At 29.3% G+C, this 17,562-nt stretch overlaps 2 protein-coding genes and 1 long non-coding RNA gene across 4 annotated transcripts; 2 read left to right on the top strand and 1 right to left on the bottom strand.

Annotated features, from left to right (window-relative positions):
• The first annotated feature begins 1,281 nt into the window (after positions 1 to 1,281).
• On the top strand, positions 1,282 to 5,670 carry LOC107023731 (phosphatidyl-N-methylethanolamine N-methyltransferase). Of its 2 annotated transcripts, XR_001457235.2 has the most exons (3): positions 1,282 to 1,605; positions 3,957 to 4,364; positions 4,953 to 5,670. XR_001457235.2 is itself a non-coding variant. In XM_015224512.2 (2 exons), the coding sequence occupies exons 1-2, from the start codon at positions 1,361 to 1,363 to the stop codon at positions 4,204 to 4,206; spliced, it is 495 nt and encodes a 164-aa protein (XP_015079998.1). In that variant the 5' UTR covers positions 1,282 to 1,360; the 3' UTR covers positions 4,207 to 4,535. The 2 variants fall into 2 exon arrangements, 1 of the variants encoding a protein (XP_015079998.1); XM_015224512.2 differs by lacking the exon at positions 4,953 to 5,670 and having other exon boundaries at positions 3,957 to 4,535.
• Positions 5,292 to 7,353, bottom strand: LOC107023730 (probable WRKY transcription factor 60). Its single transcript, XM_015224511.2, has 4 exons — positions 7,037 to 7,353; positions 6,459 to 6,887; positions 6,242 to 6,358; positions 5,292 to 6,135 (listed from the first exon to the last, which is right to left on the bottom strand). The coding sequence occupies exons 1-4, from the start codon at positions 7,100 to 7,102 to the stop codon at positions 5,668 to 5,670; spliced, it is 1,080 nt and encodes a 359-aa protein (XP_015079997.1). The 5' UTR covers positions 7,103 to 7,353; the 3' UTR covers positions 5,292 to 5,667.
• A 5,693-nt stretch (positions 7,354 to 13,046) lies between these two features.
• On the top strand, positions 13,047 to 13,713 carry LOC114077516. The gene is made up of 2 exons (XR_003578760.1): positions 13,047 to 13,414; positions 13,499 to 13,713. It is a non-coding gene; the product is annotated as an uncharacterized LOC114077516 (long non-coding RNA).
• Positions 13,714 to 17,562: the final 3,849 nt, after the last annotated feature.

Here is a 17,562-nt window from a genome sequence, read left to right as displayed (position 1 = left end):
TCGCTGCAATTGTATAATTCGCTATCCTATTTCACTGCGATTGTATAATGCACAATTGTATAATTCGCTGCCTATTTCGCTGCAATATTTTTATAAAATTTGCTTTGCATACAGTTGAATCGAATTAAAATGTATGTATATTGCATAATTATAAGTGTATAGCAAGAAGATATATGTTTTTCTCTCGCTTTATACAAAAACAGAAACACAATATATACACTTCTGTTGTATAAAGCTAGAGAAAATTGTATTTCACTGCAATTGTATAATTCGCAATTGTATAATTCGTTGGCCTTTTTCTCTGCAATATTTGAAGTAAAATGTTTGTAAATTGTATAATTAAGTGTACAACACGAAGATATATATTTTTGCATGTGTATATACAATTTTCCCTCCCTTTATACAAAACAAAAACAGAACTATACACTTCTGTGTATAAAGCGAGAGAGGCGAGCGAGAATAGAGAGTGGCGAGCGAGATTTCTGGGAGAGAGACGCTGGCAAATTTTAGCTAACGTTTGCTATGGAGCACAATTAAATCAAACCCTAGCTATTCCATTTATTTTAGGTTATTAGTTTGCTATTATATACAATTTTCCATATATATATAAGTTCTCTCTATATATATATATATACCCGTTTAGATTTGTATTGGGTTATGATCTATTACCTAATCCATTTTGATCCAACCCATTTTAACCCAAACAAATTTGGATATGCAACTTTCACATATAGCAAACAAAAAATTCATATTTGTATGCTATAACAAACTTTGCATAATTGCGCTCCATAGCAAACATAAAACTGTATAATTCGCTATACATATACAAGTGTATAATTCGCTGGCCTAAATTGTATAATTCGCTGGCCTATTTCGCTGCAATTGTATAATTCGCTATCTTATTTCACTGCAATTGTATAATGCACAATTATATAATTCACTGCCTATTTCGCTGCAATATTTAGTGTATAGCAAGAAGATATATGTTTTTCTCTCGCTTTATACAAAACAGAAACAGAATTATACACTTCTGTGTATAAAGCGAGAGAGGCGAGCGAGAATGGAGAGTGGCGAGCGAGATTTCTGGGAGAGAGACGCTGGAAAATTTTAGCTAACGTTTGCTATGGAGCACAATTAAATCAAACCCTAACTATTCCATTTATTTTAGATTATTAATTTGCTATTATATACAATTTTCCAAAATTAAAAACCAACTAATTTCTAGCAAGCCCAACAATATGGCCCAAACCTTAGAAAATATGCTGACACATTAGTGTTGTCGTCGAAATTTGAAAGGGACTTTCCTTTTTGGGGACATTGAGCATTGAGGTTAAAGACAGAAACAATAGTATCAGTGAAAATGGGATTATGGGCATGTTTAGCAGTGATATCACCATTTCCATTTTACTACTATCTCTGGACACATCCTCAAAAATGGGTTGATCTCTGTGGAAGTGGACGTGACCCTTGCAAAGTTATGGCTATCGTTTCTCATTTTATAAAGTTGATCCAATTCATATCACTCTTGTCGGTTTCCACATTTTCATGGCCGCCTCCTCTTTATTTTTGGCCCCTTTTCATCTTTGGCCAGTTCCTTAATTTCAGGTCAGTGTCCTCAAGCTTCAAATTTATTTGATCTTCTTTCTTGTTTACTATGTTTTATGGTCATTGGACAATGTGAAGATTGTTCCTTTTTTAATAAAGATTGTGTCAATTTGTTAATTTTATGAACATATACCTTGGGATATTGTTGTTTGGTAGAAATCAGATTCTTGAATGGCTTTTTTAGGATTGGAGTGAAATTGTGCCTAAATAAAACTGATGATTTGATTGTTCCCAAGGCTTTGGTTCAACGAGAAAGATAGTATATGTCTCGCAAGCTCACGTGTTGGAATCTTGATGGGTGAACTATATCTGGTATTTAAGTGTAGAAATGGTAGAGGCATTCTCCATAGAGTTTTAGAGTTAAATATAAAAGATTGATATAGCTGTAGTTTGTCGATGAGCTGATTGCAAAAATTGGATATCTAGGTTTATGTTATTCGTTGGCAATTTTTAATGCGTGGAGGAAAGGGATGGTGTAGCGTTTCCGCTTGTCATCAATTCACTAGGAGCCAGTTAAATTATTCTTTACGGAAAGCATCTTTGGTGCAAGTTCCTCCTGCACTATGGAATAATGTAATAGTTTTGATGTTTTCATGGAGATTCAAAGCACAAAGCTTCCATATTGACAATTTGATGAAGAACTAGTGCATAGTTGTGTGATCTGATTTAGGCAGGGGCAGAGTTAGAAGTCCAGAAGCGGGTTTTCTCAACTCAGTAATATTTTCTCAACTGGTGTATTTGTATTAGAAATTCATTAAATGTGTACACATATTAAATTTAAAACCCAATTATTAGCTATCCAGAACCCATAAAGTTGATACTTGGCTCTGGTCTTCGTCTCTGCCTCGAGGCTTAGATGTGGGAAGTTAAGAGGTTTAAATACATTTCTCAGACAGATTATAAGCACTCATACTGTTGCAGAGAAGTGGTTTGTTCAATTAGTTCAGAAGATTGATGTGCCAGTGCCATCTTATTGTTTTAAGTTTACAAATATCGTCAATCCAGTTTGACTTGATCACATCAAATGATTAAGTTTTAATAGATACTATAGGGTAGTCCATATTGGACTTGCGATCACCATTTTCTACATGCTGTAAAATAAATGACCAAGAAGTTACCGGTCCAAATGAAATCACCCAGCTGAAAACAAACAGCACACAGGAATTGTTATCAGCTTGATATGGAATATATGCAAGCTCTAGATGCTCTGCCTGCAATATCAAACAAACGCAGCGAAGTGGTGAATCTATGATGCAAACTTTGACATATCGACCAGTTAAAAACTAATGTCTCAGGAGATATGGGCGAGATTTCAATGATTTGGGTCCATCATTGGGTTACTGATCTTTACCTCCCACCTAATTGTACTCAACTAGACTTTGTTCTGAAAGACTAAAAATCAAGGATATTTTGGTGAAGTCCGGTTGGGATAGGATAGAGAATAAATATTGAATGTTTTGAGTTGTGATTAGAGTTCCAGCCAATCTTCCTGAGTAATTCGGGTTTCTTCTATGAGTTTAAGTTCTGTATGATGAGGTAGTGATTAGTGAACCTCATATCATTACTCTTCTATAGCTGCTTGACCAAAAATATTTACTATAGTTAGCCAATATACATATATTATGCACTATTATCATATATTTTACATTTGCCGGCTACTTTTTTGGGTCGGCGATATTTAAGTTAATTTCCCTGTTTAATATGTAGATTATTTCAGCTCACAGAAGAGTAATGATTCTGAGGTTCACTGCCTAACTTAAAACGTAGTTCTTATTTCTTAACTACAGGTTTTTTTGGATCATACATCCATATCTTTAAACAAGCATTGATAAAATTTGGAAGGCTTAAAATAGTGAAATGCCTACGAAAGATAATTGGAGTCATTTATCAAAAAAGAATTTTTTTTATTAGAATCACATCTTGTTAGGTGTTTTTTCAACCCCTTCTTAAGTTGAGTTTAGTTCAGAAACATAATAGAAACAGAGATTATCATTAACGTGATTAAGAGCCACATTGATAACAATTATCGGATAGAGGCTCTCCATTTCAATGCAATTTTCAAATAAGAGATCTGACATGGCACCAGCATTCGCTTTAGACTTCTATATGACACCAGCATTAGCTTTAGACTTCAGTATGGCACCAGCAATCGCTTTAGTTATTCAGCTGACTTATTTATTACTTGGTTGTTTTGGATATCATGATTCATATCTGAATGAAGCTATGCCTTGGTTCCATCTTATCAAGAGTGACTGCTATGTTAGACACGCACTCCTATCTCTTGTCCATGTTTTACATTCAGTTCTTCACTCTATGAGGGCTCATGGATGTATTAATTTACAAAACTGCAGGGTGTACCAACTGTTGGGAGAAGATGGCACTTACTATGGCGTGCGATTTGGGAAGAATATCCCTTGGGTAACAGAGTTTCCTTTTGGAGTAATAAGAGATCCTCAGTATGTCGGCAGCATTTTGAGTTTGCTAGCTTGCCTCTCTTGGGTTCCTTTCTTGTATATTTTCTTATGGGTATTGGGATATACATTTATGATACAAGTTGAATCCAAGGAAGATCCAGCTACTCGTGCAAAGCCGCTTTCTTGAGTCTATAGAAGATACATCTGCCAACTTGAAGGAACTAGTGCTGCTTGCTTCTGCATTCCAGAGATGGAATCCTCTTTGATAAAGTTCTTGCATCAATGGTTTCTTGAGTTCTTGATTCCTTTTTTAAAATCAGACTCAGCAATATTTTGGATGATTCTGTAAGTTTTTTTAGTTTTTCTAAATAGCCAGCATAGCTTTAGACCCTATGTCTTTTAGGATTTGAATTAAAAAAATCCAGGCAATAAAGAGCAAGTTTTTTTGTGTGTGAATGGTTGTTGAGAACACTTGTATGTTCTATTTTGACACAGAAAAAACTGAATGATTTGTCAGCTGTTTGTGCAAAATTTTCGAAGTAGCAACCTTCGGGTTTGATGTGGAGGTAAAAATAATGCAGATATGATGTGATTTATGATTTTAGAGAAAATATAAGGTAATTTGAAAGGTCAATTGCTTGAGTTTCCATCTGTCCATAGATTTTGAAGTTGAAACTTGAAAGTCGAAAATTTGAGTAAGTTAGGTTTGGACTGGCAATAGTTGAAGAAGCAAATTTCATGGCCAAATAGATATTTGCAGACATATTTTCAAAATTTGCTTCTAAAACATAGGGCCAAACACTAGCTAAAAGTCATCATTTACCGGAAAAAGTAAGAGAAAAATAGAAAGGAAGAATAGTGTTAAGTAGCTTGAAGACTTAAACATGATTTTGATTTCTTGCCCTTGTTGAGATATCTTTATCAATGGTGCAGATAATCAACATAGTTGGGTCCTTAGACAACTACATGTTAAGACATTGAAACAATAAGTAGAAGACTTTTAGTTGGAGTGTTGGACCAACTAAGCTGTACTCTTTTATGCTAGTGGATGGAATTACAAAAGACCATTTCATCAGTTGCTTTCAGGTAATGATTATTTTTACCTAAGTTGCTCAGACTCTCCAAAAATGTTGCCGCACCTTTTTAAGGATCAGTTAGTGATGACATTTTTGAAGAGTCCGAGCGAAACATAGGTTTTTACTATAGCAGATCACTTTAGAATTTTTTTGATTCTTGCATGTAACTTAAATTTGATGCCACAAAAGAGTTGTATAAAGTCAGTGAACAGAACAATAAGTTGTATATTTCATAATCTCATTTCAGTATTCTACAAAGTTGTCAAATTCAACAACTTAAATGCTTCTAGGACAATTCAGTCTCAATCTAGCCAACTCAGAGCAAGTCCATTCAGCAGGGGACCCAATATGGCTGCTGTTGAAAATTTCTCTAGAGTCTAGTAAGATCCCATTCTCACGTGCATCTCCAAGTCCAACTTTGCGGTCCAAATGTTACTAACTTTTCCTGTATTTACATTTGAACAATAATTTGTGTTTCCTTTTTCCTCCTAAGAACTTTTCATATGAGTCAAGTTGGAAAATATTGAACAATTGTCTATACAAAGTAGTTGACTGCTCTGCTGGACTTTTGTTTACCATCTCCCTGTCTGATTATTATGTTGGAGGATTTTTCCTGATATGGCGGCAGCAAGTGCTGCTTTGAAACTTGGATCTTTGGTCAAGGAAGTAGCCATTTGTTCTATCAAGAACTGTTGAAACTCTGGCCTATTTTGATATTCACCTCCTCCTGCTGGTGTTGTTGTTGTTGTTCTAATGCTATTGCCACTGGTAGGACTAGTAGTAGTGTGATTCATCTTCATATCGCGCTTTTCTAATGTTTTTGGTGCAGTAAGATCGAGAGTAATGGTTGGTCCTGAGGAATTGAGAGTGGTAGAGCAAGGTACTGAAGTAGTAGTGCCCGCGAGAGTTGTCACATTTAATCGGCTGGCTGTGGAAGTATTAGTACTTGGACCTGATTCTGGTTTTGAGGTTTGTGGATGGTTATGTTCTCCTTCATATGTTGCTACCACAATAGACTGATCTTCTATGCTTCTCTGAACCTGTCAAAAATGCCAAATGCACTATTAGAACGTGCGCGCAAACATGAACATGACAAATTCATTCTTTACTATGATTGTCAACACTCAAATTAGGGTTTTGATTTACCTTTTTCTTGACAGGGCAACCAGGTGCAAATGAGCATCTGAAGTAAGCTCTTGGACAAGGGTTGTCTCTAGTTACTTTCTGACCATACTTTCTCCATTGATAACCATCCTTTACAATCTGCAAAATAAGTTAACATCCGAAGTCATAATTAGTCGTATGCTCTCACTAACAGCTTAAACTATATCTCAGTGTCATTCTCATAAGAGTATGTACTTACAAGAGAGGTATCAGATGCATCAGTCTTCATAGAAACAATTGTAACTTTCGCTTTTATGTGCTCCTCTCTGAGTTTCTTGCAACAAGATTCTTCGTCACTCGAACTGCTTTCTGATGAACGTCCATGAACAACATCCATATTGTTATTATTATTGTTGTTGTTAACAGGATTAGAGATACTTTCAGCTTTTCTTTTCCTTGACCCTGCACTAGTATCTTCAGCTACACCATTTTGTGTGCTCATATACTCCATCATTTGGTTTCTTAAAGCATTGTAATTTTCACAAACTACAGTAAGCATCTCTGTTAACTTCTTGTTTTCACTACTCACTCTGTTTAGTTCCTCTAACAAATCCCCTGCCTCATTTTTCACCACCATATTCTCTCTTTCTATACTCAATCCAGTGAAATCACTCTGCACTTCTTGTTTCTGAAACCAAAAAAAAAACAAAAAAACATATCAATACTAATAACATAGAGTGTACGCACATAGAGTATATGCAGACCTTATCCCTATTACCGAAAAACATCAATACTAAGAATATAATTATACATTTGGGCATAGTCCAAAAATCTTACCAGGACTTTTTGACGAGGCCTAAAGCTCAAATCCAATGAAGTATCAACCAAACTGGTAAATTCCATAGATATTAATATCTTCTTTGATGTATAAAAATTCCAAGAATCAACAAAGTTGTAGTCTTTCTTCAGGTGTGTTTAAGTTAAGAAACAAACACTTTTTTTTTCTCCTCAAAATCTGATGATGGTATTAGAAATGAAGATAATAAAAGGTGTATATAAATACCAAAGGGCTTTAGAAGACCAGCTGACCAAGTTGTAGGAAGGTGGGAAGAAAATCAAGAAAAAGGGGATAAATATTAAATTGAGAGATCGAAATATCCTTCTTATAATTATTATCCACAGCTTACTTATAGTTGTCAAATTTGTACCTAAGCAAACACAAGTGGTGGGTACAGTAACACATGTATACGTTCCGCTGTCTCAATTTATATGACTTACTTTCTTTTAGTTAATTTTAAAATAAAATAATTATATTTTTATATTTAGGAAAGTAATTTATAATCATATTTATTTTTAATTATAAACTTTAAAAATCTTCTTTTTTATAAAAAGATCATACCATATCATATAAATTGAAACGAAAGAGTACTGTATAGCTTTTTAGGTCGGCCCATCATATTTTGAATTTTTCTTCTATAGTCAAAGTCAAGACAACCATTAGGAAAGTAGAAAGAAGGATGTATATTTTATATGGATAAAATAAAATAAAATTAAAAGGTGTTTTATATATTTATACAGTATTAATATTAATATTAATATTAATATTAATATATAGGTTGAATTTTGAGTCTTGTTTTGACCAATCTTCTAACCTACTCACTCATATAACATCATTTGGCACGTCATCACTAACTTTATGTGCAAAATTAAAATAAAAGAGGGAGTATTTTTTTTTTCTTTTATTTGATATAACTTCTTTGTTTTTTACAAACATTTTTTTTCTTTTATTGCTGTCCCCTATGAGGTCTGGATTTACGAAGAATAGAATATTTAAATATTTTGAGTGTTGAAGAAAAAGTATTTTCTAAAATGACTTTTTCAATAAAAATTAAAAAAAATGACATTTATATTCATTATCTCCGCTTTACCCTCTAACACAAACCACCTAACCCCCATTCCTGCCGGCCATTGGTTTTACCCTCACCCATCTCTCATTATATATAAATATATTTAAAATAATATATTCAACAATAAATATAAAACAAAACTATTTGTATTTGAGAAAATTATTTTTAATGGTACCAAACACACCCTATAGTTAATTAAGTGCATAAAAAATAGGCACACGAAGTTCACCAATTTAGCTGTCCAATACGCGTTATCTATGTGTCTGCCACGATAGATTAGGATATAAGGATAGTTCTTATTTTCTATTGGACAGAAATTAATGCTACTACATAAATAAATAAATAAATAAGTCTAATACTTACATTTTATTTTATTTTATTTTATTTGGTTCTCATATTTAGAATTGATTATGTTTTACCAGTTCATTTTAATAAATGAAGATAATTCTTTTACTCTCTCCGTTGTCTATCATTTTAAATTTTACATAAATTTATTATTATATTCTTATTTAGTATTTTGTTGAAGTCAAGTTTCAATACGTAAACTAAAATTAACTTATTAAATCGATCAAAATGAACATGAATTAATTATTACTTTTTTATGTAGGTCAAATTCGTATTTTCAAGGCTAATAACTCTCAAAGGTAAAATAGAAAAAATAGTGTCATTTTATACATTAATTTTGTCAAATGACAAATATTAAGGACCATCTATTTTAGTAAGGATGACATATAAATATACTACATTCGTCTACTTTTAATTGTCATAGTCTCCTTTTTTAGAGTCAAGCTATAATAATTTTGACTAACATTTTACGACGTTTCTTTTCATCGTATTGATATGCAAAAAATTAGAATTTATAGTACTTTTCGTAAAGTTTTTGAATTTATTTTTTAAATTATTGAATTAATGTAATCTAATTTAATTTTGATAATTAGTCAAATTGAATTTCGAAAAACACAATATGACAATCAAAAGTGAACAGACAAAGTATATGACAACTAAAAAGAATCGGAGGGAATAATATTTTTTAATAATATCTTTGTTATTAATGACTACATAAACCGATAGTAATCAAAATTAATATATTCAAAACATAATTAATAAAGTTATTTAAGTAAGATAACTCCTTACTAAATACTTTCGTAAAAGAAAGTATCAAGTCAACGTAAGGTAAGTAAAATAAAACGGAGAGAGTAATTAATTCTAACTTTATTTGGACAAAGTTATGAATTAGCCAAATCAAGGCATCTTGCAACTAGGTCATTAGACAAGCTGTGGCTAGTTGAAATTTTCATAACTTTATTTTTCTAGAAAATGAAAAATTCAGAATGCATTATTAAAATAATGGCGTTGACTAATACAACATATTTGAGATTCAATTCATTAAAGAAATAGACCCTAAAATTTGTCAATGTATTTCACACGACAAAGTCTTCTAATTTTTTTAATAATTTTTTTTTTATTCATCAAGTCAGTCAAGCATGGACGATTCAACGAAGAAAAAAAAAGTATGAGGAAATTAACTTGGTCTCTATGTTAAACAAATATGAAAAATGAATAAATACGTGTCAAAGTTTGCTGCCGGCCCACTTCAATTAGCTCTTTATTGAAAGACAAGTAGAAAAATATTTTACTAAATTTAACATTGTCGTAAGATTTTATTTACTTTGAATATAATAACATCGATTTAATTATTAAATATTTTTATGATAATAAATATTACTGTTAAAAAAATAAATATTGCTACTAAATATTTTTTGTCATAGTGCTACGACATTAAAGATTTTTGTTTAATTATTTTTTATTAGCATTACCATATATATGTTAATTGACCAAATCCACATCATATCATATCATAAAAAAAATGTACTCTGATTAATTGTTTAAAGTTTATAATTATTAGCTTCTGCGTAGTATCTTATTATTTTAATTTAATTTTTAATTAGAAGTATTAAATTTAAGTCTCTATAAATAAAAAGAAAATTCTATAAAAAAATTGAAAGTGATATTTTAAAAATAGATTTTGTTATCTGTTTGTTCACGTTTACTCGAATTATGAATTTCGAATGGAAAATCCAAAAAAGACAATTACAATAATGCACATGGAGTAGTAGATCTACTTAATTAACTATACAAATGACTAGAAATGTTTGTTCATCTCCCTCCTCCTTTTTTCGTCATATGGTATTAGACATTTGAATTTGTGTCGATTTATTTCTTTTCATTTTCTTAGTGCTAAGGGAAAATGCAAAAAGAGGTTTGAGGAAGAAGTATATAGTAAAGAAAGAGAAGTACCAAAAATATGCTTAAATTTGATGTAGATTATTTATATTTTTAAAAATATTTTTTATTTTGATTAATTGAACTTAAAGATATTCTTGATCTAGCAACACAAGTGAAATACAACTTTAAGTTCTTGTCAAGTTTAGAAATGTCTTCAATACTTTCCTCAGCTTTTTATTAAGAGTCTCATACTTCTATAAGAGTTTGAAACTATTTGTTATATGTGATAGATAAAAAATGTATCTAAATTTAATTAACCAATTAAATCAGTTTTTTAAAACTATCAATAGTTTAGAGACGAAACTAATAATTTTCGTCAAATTCTATAATATCCCCAATATTTTATCTTATTAAGAAATTAATTAAAGAAACGGATAGGGAAAAAAAAAGGTAGCGTTCAAGAGTCAACAAGAAAAGAATTGTTGTATCGTAAACTCAATCTTCAACAATTGTTATTTTTTTAGATAGTAGAAAGAAATCTATCAAAAAACACTTTCGGTTAATATAAAATAAAATAAAGAAAGCAGAAGTTTAGTCAATTTATATATACTATATATTAGCTAAGAGTTGACATTGAAATAGAATTAAAAACTAAACTGAAATAAAAGTAGATCATAAGTATCCCTAAATTATGATCGAAATTTTAGAGACACACATTAATTAAAATTAATGTTTTAGTATCCTTCTGAATTTATTTTTTTTGTAATTATATACAACTTTTGCTTACGTGTCACACTCCGTGACCCCACACAATTGAGATGCGTGGAAGATACTTGAATACCACGTAAGTTAAAAAGTACACAAAATTACAAAAAAAAAATAAGTTCAAGAGAGTAATAGATGTTAATTTGATTACGAAGTGTTTCTAAAACTTCGATCATTGTATAAGGGATACTTATACATTTTTCTATAAAAGTATGTAAAACATTATTTTATTAATATATTATGATGATGTATATAGTGGTAGAAGTTAAACTCATTAAAATTATTATCAATCGTGAAGTGGAAAAATATTTTAAAAAGGAAAAACTATTGGTAGTGATGCGTCATGATCTGAAGTCAGGAAAAAAGACGATGATTTAATTTCCACCTCTTCCTAATTACGCAAATACGGTCATTTTGTGCAAATTTTTTTTATTACGTTTAAAAAAAGTTGTGCTGACATAATATTTGTGACTATAATTAGAAAATTAGAATTCAATTAACAAAAAATTACGAAAGAAGTATAGAAAGCTCTTTTAAATTTGATGTAAATTATTAATTTTATTTTTAAATTATTAACAGTCTTAAAAATATTTTTTATTTGGCTAATTAAAATTAAATACACCTTCAATTTACTATATTAATATAGTAAATTATTTCAAATTCTTATAGGAGCATGGCACTCTTAATAAAAAAAATAATAAAAGTGTTTATTGCCACAAATCTTTGGAAATCATCTGAATTTAAGTATATAATATGTTGTAATTTTTAGAATAAATTGTTCAAATATCTTGATGGACAACAAAAAGTTTTTTCACAAATTTCACCTAACACTTTTTTGCTAAAAAAAAACTTTATTCAAAACAATCTTCAAATGGTTCCAAATTTAATATTCAATATTCTAATATTAATTTCAATAATTTTTTAATGGTTCAATTCAACTTTAATTTTCAAAAATCAAATTAGACAAAAAATTTCTTCTTCAACAATTAAGAACAACAAAATTTAATAATAACATTTATTTATTTTCAAATTTCTTCAGTCAAATTAATAATCCAAATAAGTAATGCATTTGCCATTTTATACCGCAATTTTTATTTTTTTCTTTAAAAACACAGAGAATGAAAAAGGATGAAAAGAAAAAAGAGAAATAGCGACATATTCTGACCAATATTTATATATATGAGCTAAGTTTATTACTCGACCTCTTTTTTTTTTTAGTCTGTTTCAAAAAGAATGATTTTTTTTAGTAACAACTTTTTACATGAAATGTTTAAGATCAGAAGATTAAAGGACAATTTTATACATTTAATATAATTTTAATTTAGAATCACATAATTCTTTATTTTCTTAAACTCCATATCAAATCAAATTAGATTATTCTTTGTGAAACGAAGGGAGTAACTTATTTAGTTCTATCTAATCCAAAAGTTAATTAATTTATTTGAAAATTAAATTGGAGGAAGACTTTGATATATTTAACATGGACCTGTGATGACCAGTCAGGAGACCAATCCACTAAATATAATTATTACTTATATTGTGGGTGTTGATACATTGAACCGCACCTATAATTACGTCTCTTTTACGTACATTGACAATATTTTTGTTTTATACATGTGTCGATTAATAATATTCGAGATTCATGAATGTTTTTCATCATTCTATAATGTATGTCCACATCCACTTAATTACTTTTTCGATAGTAAATATGTACTGGAAAATAGACTCGATAAATAATAGGAAGAAGAAAAAACGAAGAAAATTAGGTATAGCTCAAGTCTCAACCTATTATTGCACATATATACGTAGAGATTATTTCAATTTAAAAATTATATTATATATATAATAATTAAAAAATATTTTTTTATAAGTTTAATTAATATTTTTTACGTTTTAAATTTTCTTAATGAAAATTATAACTTTAAAACTCAATGTCATTATCCATAGAGTTTGAAAACCCACTTTTGCATGCACCGAAAACATAAATTTGAACACGGTTCTCTTTTCTTTATATCAATGATCTTTATGACATTTATTTTAATAATATATATATTAATTCATATAGTCTAAGTCAAGTAGCAAATTCTTAGCCTTTTGATTCTTTATATCATAGTGGGGTAGGCGGAATAGTGTTTTTGTTATTTTTCATTCGATGTTTGAGCCTATATTGAAATTTCGATTAAAATTGGATTGCGCTTTGCAGGGTTTATTCAGGGATGGACTCCCAACGAAATTTTTTTCATATCCAGGGCTCAAACCCAAGAACTATGAAGAAGGGTGAAACACTCTCGCTAGTACACCACAAACCATGATGGTGGTAGGCGGAATAGTGTTTTTTGTTTCCCATCCCGTGATCGAGCCCACATTGAAATTTCGATTAAATTTGGATCGCGCTTTGCAGGATTTATTCAGGGGTCGGCTCCCAACATGATTTTCTCCATACTCAAGACTCGAACCCGAGAACTTTAATTAAGGGTGAAACACTCTCATCAACCATAACCCATGATGGTGATAGGCGGAATAGTGTTAAATGTATTCTTTTAACATCTTTCGACTTGAATTAAGTGTAAAATTAACTTTTTTCAAAAAATAAAATAAAATGTATGAGTTATACTATGATTATAATTTCCAACGATGAAATCAAACACATAAAAATATGAACTAGCAAAATTGACCTATACAAGCATGAGCCACTAACTGTCTAAGTGGTGTGAATTAATGATCCAACCATTAATTAATTAATTTACTTATTTTAACTGGTTGAATTTAGACTTTAGTTCATTTTAAAAATTAATTTGTGGGGAAGTCTATTTGCATTACGTTATTTAAGGTGCCGCACACTTATTTAACAACTTTAGATCCACAATTATATTGTCTAATTTTAGACAAATGCTCATTCTTAGCTTATTCTTCTTCAAAAGTTTAGCTTAATGTTGACTAAAGGAGGTTTCATGACATTGATTGTTAAGTGGGGTATTAACAAATGTAATATTTTTTTCTCTTTCAATTAATTAATATCGATTTATAATTGTAAATTATATTGGTGATAAATCAGACGACAAATAAAACTGTACTGAAAATATATTATAGTTTGACAAAGCAACATGTTATAAAATTAATATTAAAAAGACATAAACATGTCGGGGAGAAAAATTCTCTTTAACCAAAAACTCTCCAATGCCTATATTGTGAATATTCTAACTGTCATATGAAAAAAAAAAGATAAATTAATACAATTCCAAATTTTACTTCCAAGAAAGGATTGAATAACCTAAATGTGAATTAAAATTATACGTTCATCTTAGGAAAAATTAAAATATTTTTAATAATACTTTGATTTTTGTAAGAAACAAATAAAACTTAAATTGGGTAAAAAAAATCGAAGCAAAATATTAACAAAACCAACATAAAATAACAATATCATAACTAACAATATTTGGACAAGGATTTTGAAATGAAAAACTACTCTTTTTCTATAATTTGTTAGTAATGGTTAGTTATGTAACACAACAATAAAAATGTATTGGAGTAATAAGTATTTTTCACATTTTTAATTATAGATATTGGATTCGAAAATTTCCTTGAAAATATAATCTTCTTTCTTAAAAAATGTTTTATTTCTCAATATTTAAATTTCTCAACATAAATTCAAATTAATTAAACCACATGGCAAGGAGGAAAATGCTCTTCGTGAAATTATTACAACAAAAATAACTTTTAGCGGCATTAAATATTGACATTAATAAAGAGTGTTAACGTCTTTATCGGCATTAGTTAAGTGTCATTAGAATCAATATCGCTAAAGACTTTGGGGATATATACAAAGAGTGTCAATTACCACTAAAAATACATATTTAACGATAATTAAAAATTAATTATCGCCAATGATGATTTTTACAGTAAATTTGACTATTATATGATCACCAACTTTTATTAGTACCTATCTTTGTTGCGTATGTTTTCATATTACCCAAAAAAAACTCTAAATCTATCTTCATGTCATTATTCCGCTATTTTCATAATTTTCTCATCGAATCATAAGTCTTAATATTAGTTATTGAATTAAGTCAATTATAAAATATTTTTAATACAATATTGTATTACTCTTTTTGTATTAAATTTGCAGAATTATTTATTAAATAAGCTTCACACATAATATCTATACCGTCTATCACTATAACAAAAAATAATTTTTAGCGGCATTAAATATTGACGCTAATAAAGAGTGCTAACGTTTTTACCGGCATTAGTTAAGTGTCATTAGAACCAACGTCGCTAAAGGCTTTAGGGACATATACAAAGAGTGTCAATTGCCGCTAAAAATATATATTTAGCGGTAATTAAGAATTAAATGTCGCTAATGGTCATTTTTGTTGTAGTGTACATTCACATGTAACATCGTTTTTTTTTTTTTAAAAAAAACTACCCTTCCATAAGCGTCGCGATCCACAATATTAAAAATAATTATCTCAAATTACTTGTACAATTTACGAAATTAAAAAAGAATTTATTTTTTTTCAAAGTGTAAATAAATTTATAAAGATTCAAAATGTTCTCAAGTGATAAACTAATAAAGCTATCCTTCTTATTTTATTATTATTTTTAAGAGAAATGTAATAAAAATGAACAAATAATGTGTGAATAAAAGGAGTACTAATATAGAATTTTATTAGCACAACAACATATCAATTAAAAGCTTCGGATCAACAAGACTGTTTTGGCAATGCAATCACATAATAATAAATATCATGTAGACCAATATTTAATCTAGAATGTGTCAAAACTAGTAATACCATTATTTATGATGAACAAATTAAAAGAGAGAAGCAAAGTCTGGAACAGATTTCTAGAACCAGACAGGGTACGTTGCCACAATGGGACTTGCATTAATTTGCCACCACACAAATGCAAGATAACATGTGCTTTGACATAATAAATACGATCTTCAAAGACATTTTCAATACATATACTTATTATTGTTGATATTTGCATTCACATATTAATAAAAAAATATATATATCGTCATGGTCTAATGCAATATGTCAAATTTTAATTTAGTTAATTAACTTGGCAGCTAGGAGATTGTGGGCGGATGTAGTTGTTTGGCTACAGGTTTATCCAAATTTGTATTTGACTCAGTTCGTAAACAAGTCATTTAATTTAATCTTATTTAATATTTATGCTTTTTATTCGCAAATAAGACGTAATTCGTGAAATATTCTGTAAACCAATTTTTTCATTTCATATAAAGTAATAAGAAATACTAAGTCTCAATCTCATCATCTTAAGACACAAGAATATTTAAGATGCGGCCCATACTTCAATATGAATATAGAAATACTTAGTCTATTGCAATACTTCAAATGAAAACATAAAAAACATATATGTCCTCGAGTTAAATGAGGACATCAGAGCATACACTTATAGTTACGTAAAATGCATGTCCATTTATCTAAGTTTATATAAGTTTAATTATCTACTTAAACTCACCTAAAATTACAAAATATAAATGTTAACAAATTTCGTGTTATGTTTAATTATTTTTTAAATGCGGAATAGAAATTTATTACGAATTCTTCTTAGAATTTTCAAAAATATTATATTTAAACATATAATTTTAAAAAATATAAAAAAAAATATCCGATTAGTTAAGAGTTTCAAAAATCAAACCAGAAAAGTTAAAATTTTGAATTCGACTGAACCCTAAGAAGGCTTAAGTCATGTGTGGCCCCTTAAAGTTGTTTGTATAATTCATTTAGACACTTTAACAAACATTGTTTCCTATTAGACACTCCAACCTTAACAAATAAATACCTATTGAACATTTTTCTAACATTCAATCAAAAGAGAAAGTGCGTGTAATACACATGCATATGATGTGGTAAAATAGCAAATCAAATAAAAACACGTGACATTTTAATTTAAAATAATTATAAAAATAAATTTTAAATATTAATAAGTCAAGATCTTTAAGAAAAGACTTTAAATTTTTCTAAAGAAAAAACTAAAAAAAGGAAAGAAATTATACACCCCCCCTACACCCACCCCCGCACTCCACTCCACCCCTTTCCCTTTCTGTTCTTTCTAGGGAAAAGGGTCTGATATACCCCTCAACTTTGTCATTTAGAGCTGATATACCCCTTGTTATGAAAGTGGCTCATATATACCCCTACTTGTAAACAAATGGCTCACATATACCCTTTTCCTCTAACGGAAATGAAAAAAATAATAATTTTAATCTAAATTTTTATTATTTTTTTCTAAAAAATATAATCCCATATGAGTAAATTTAATCTTCGTCAAACATATTTTTTTTGACTTTTTTTGTTACAATGACTAATTTATAATTATTATTTTGATAATCAAATTTATTTATGTTTCACTAATATTCTTGTAAAACTTATTGTAGATGACCAAATTTTTTCTTCGAATACGAAATTAAATTACAATACACACAAAAAAAAT

This window comes from Solanum pennellii, chromosome 6 (assembly GCF_001406875.1).
Source record: "Solanum pennellii chromosome 6, SPENNV200".
Classification (NCBI taxonomy): domain Eukaryota; kingdom Viridiplantae; phylum Streptophyta; class Magnoliopsida; order Solanales; family Solanaceae; genus Solanum; species Solanum pennellii.
This window is presented reverse-complemented; position numbering and strand designations above follow the sequence as displayed.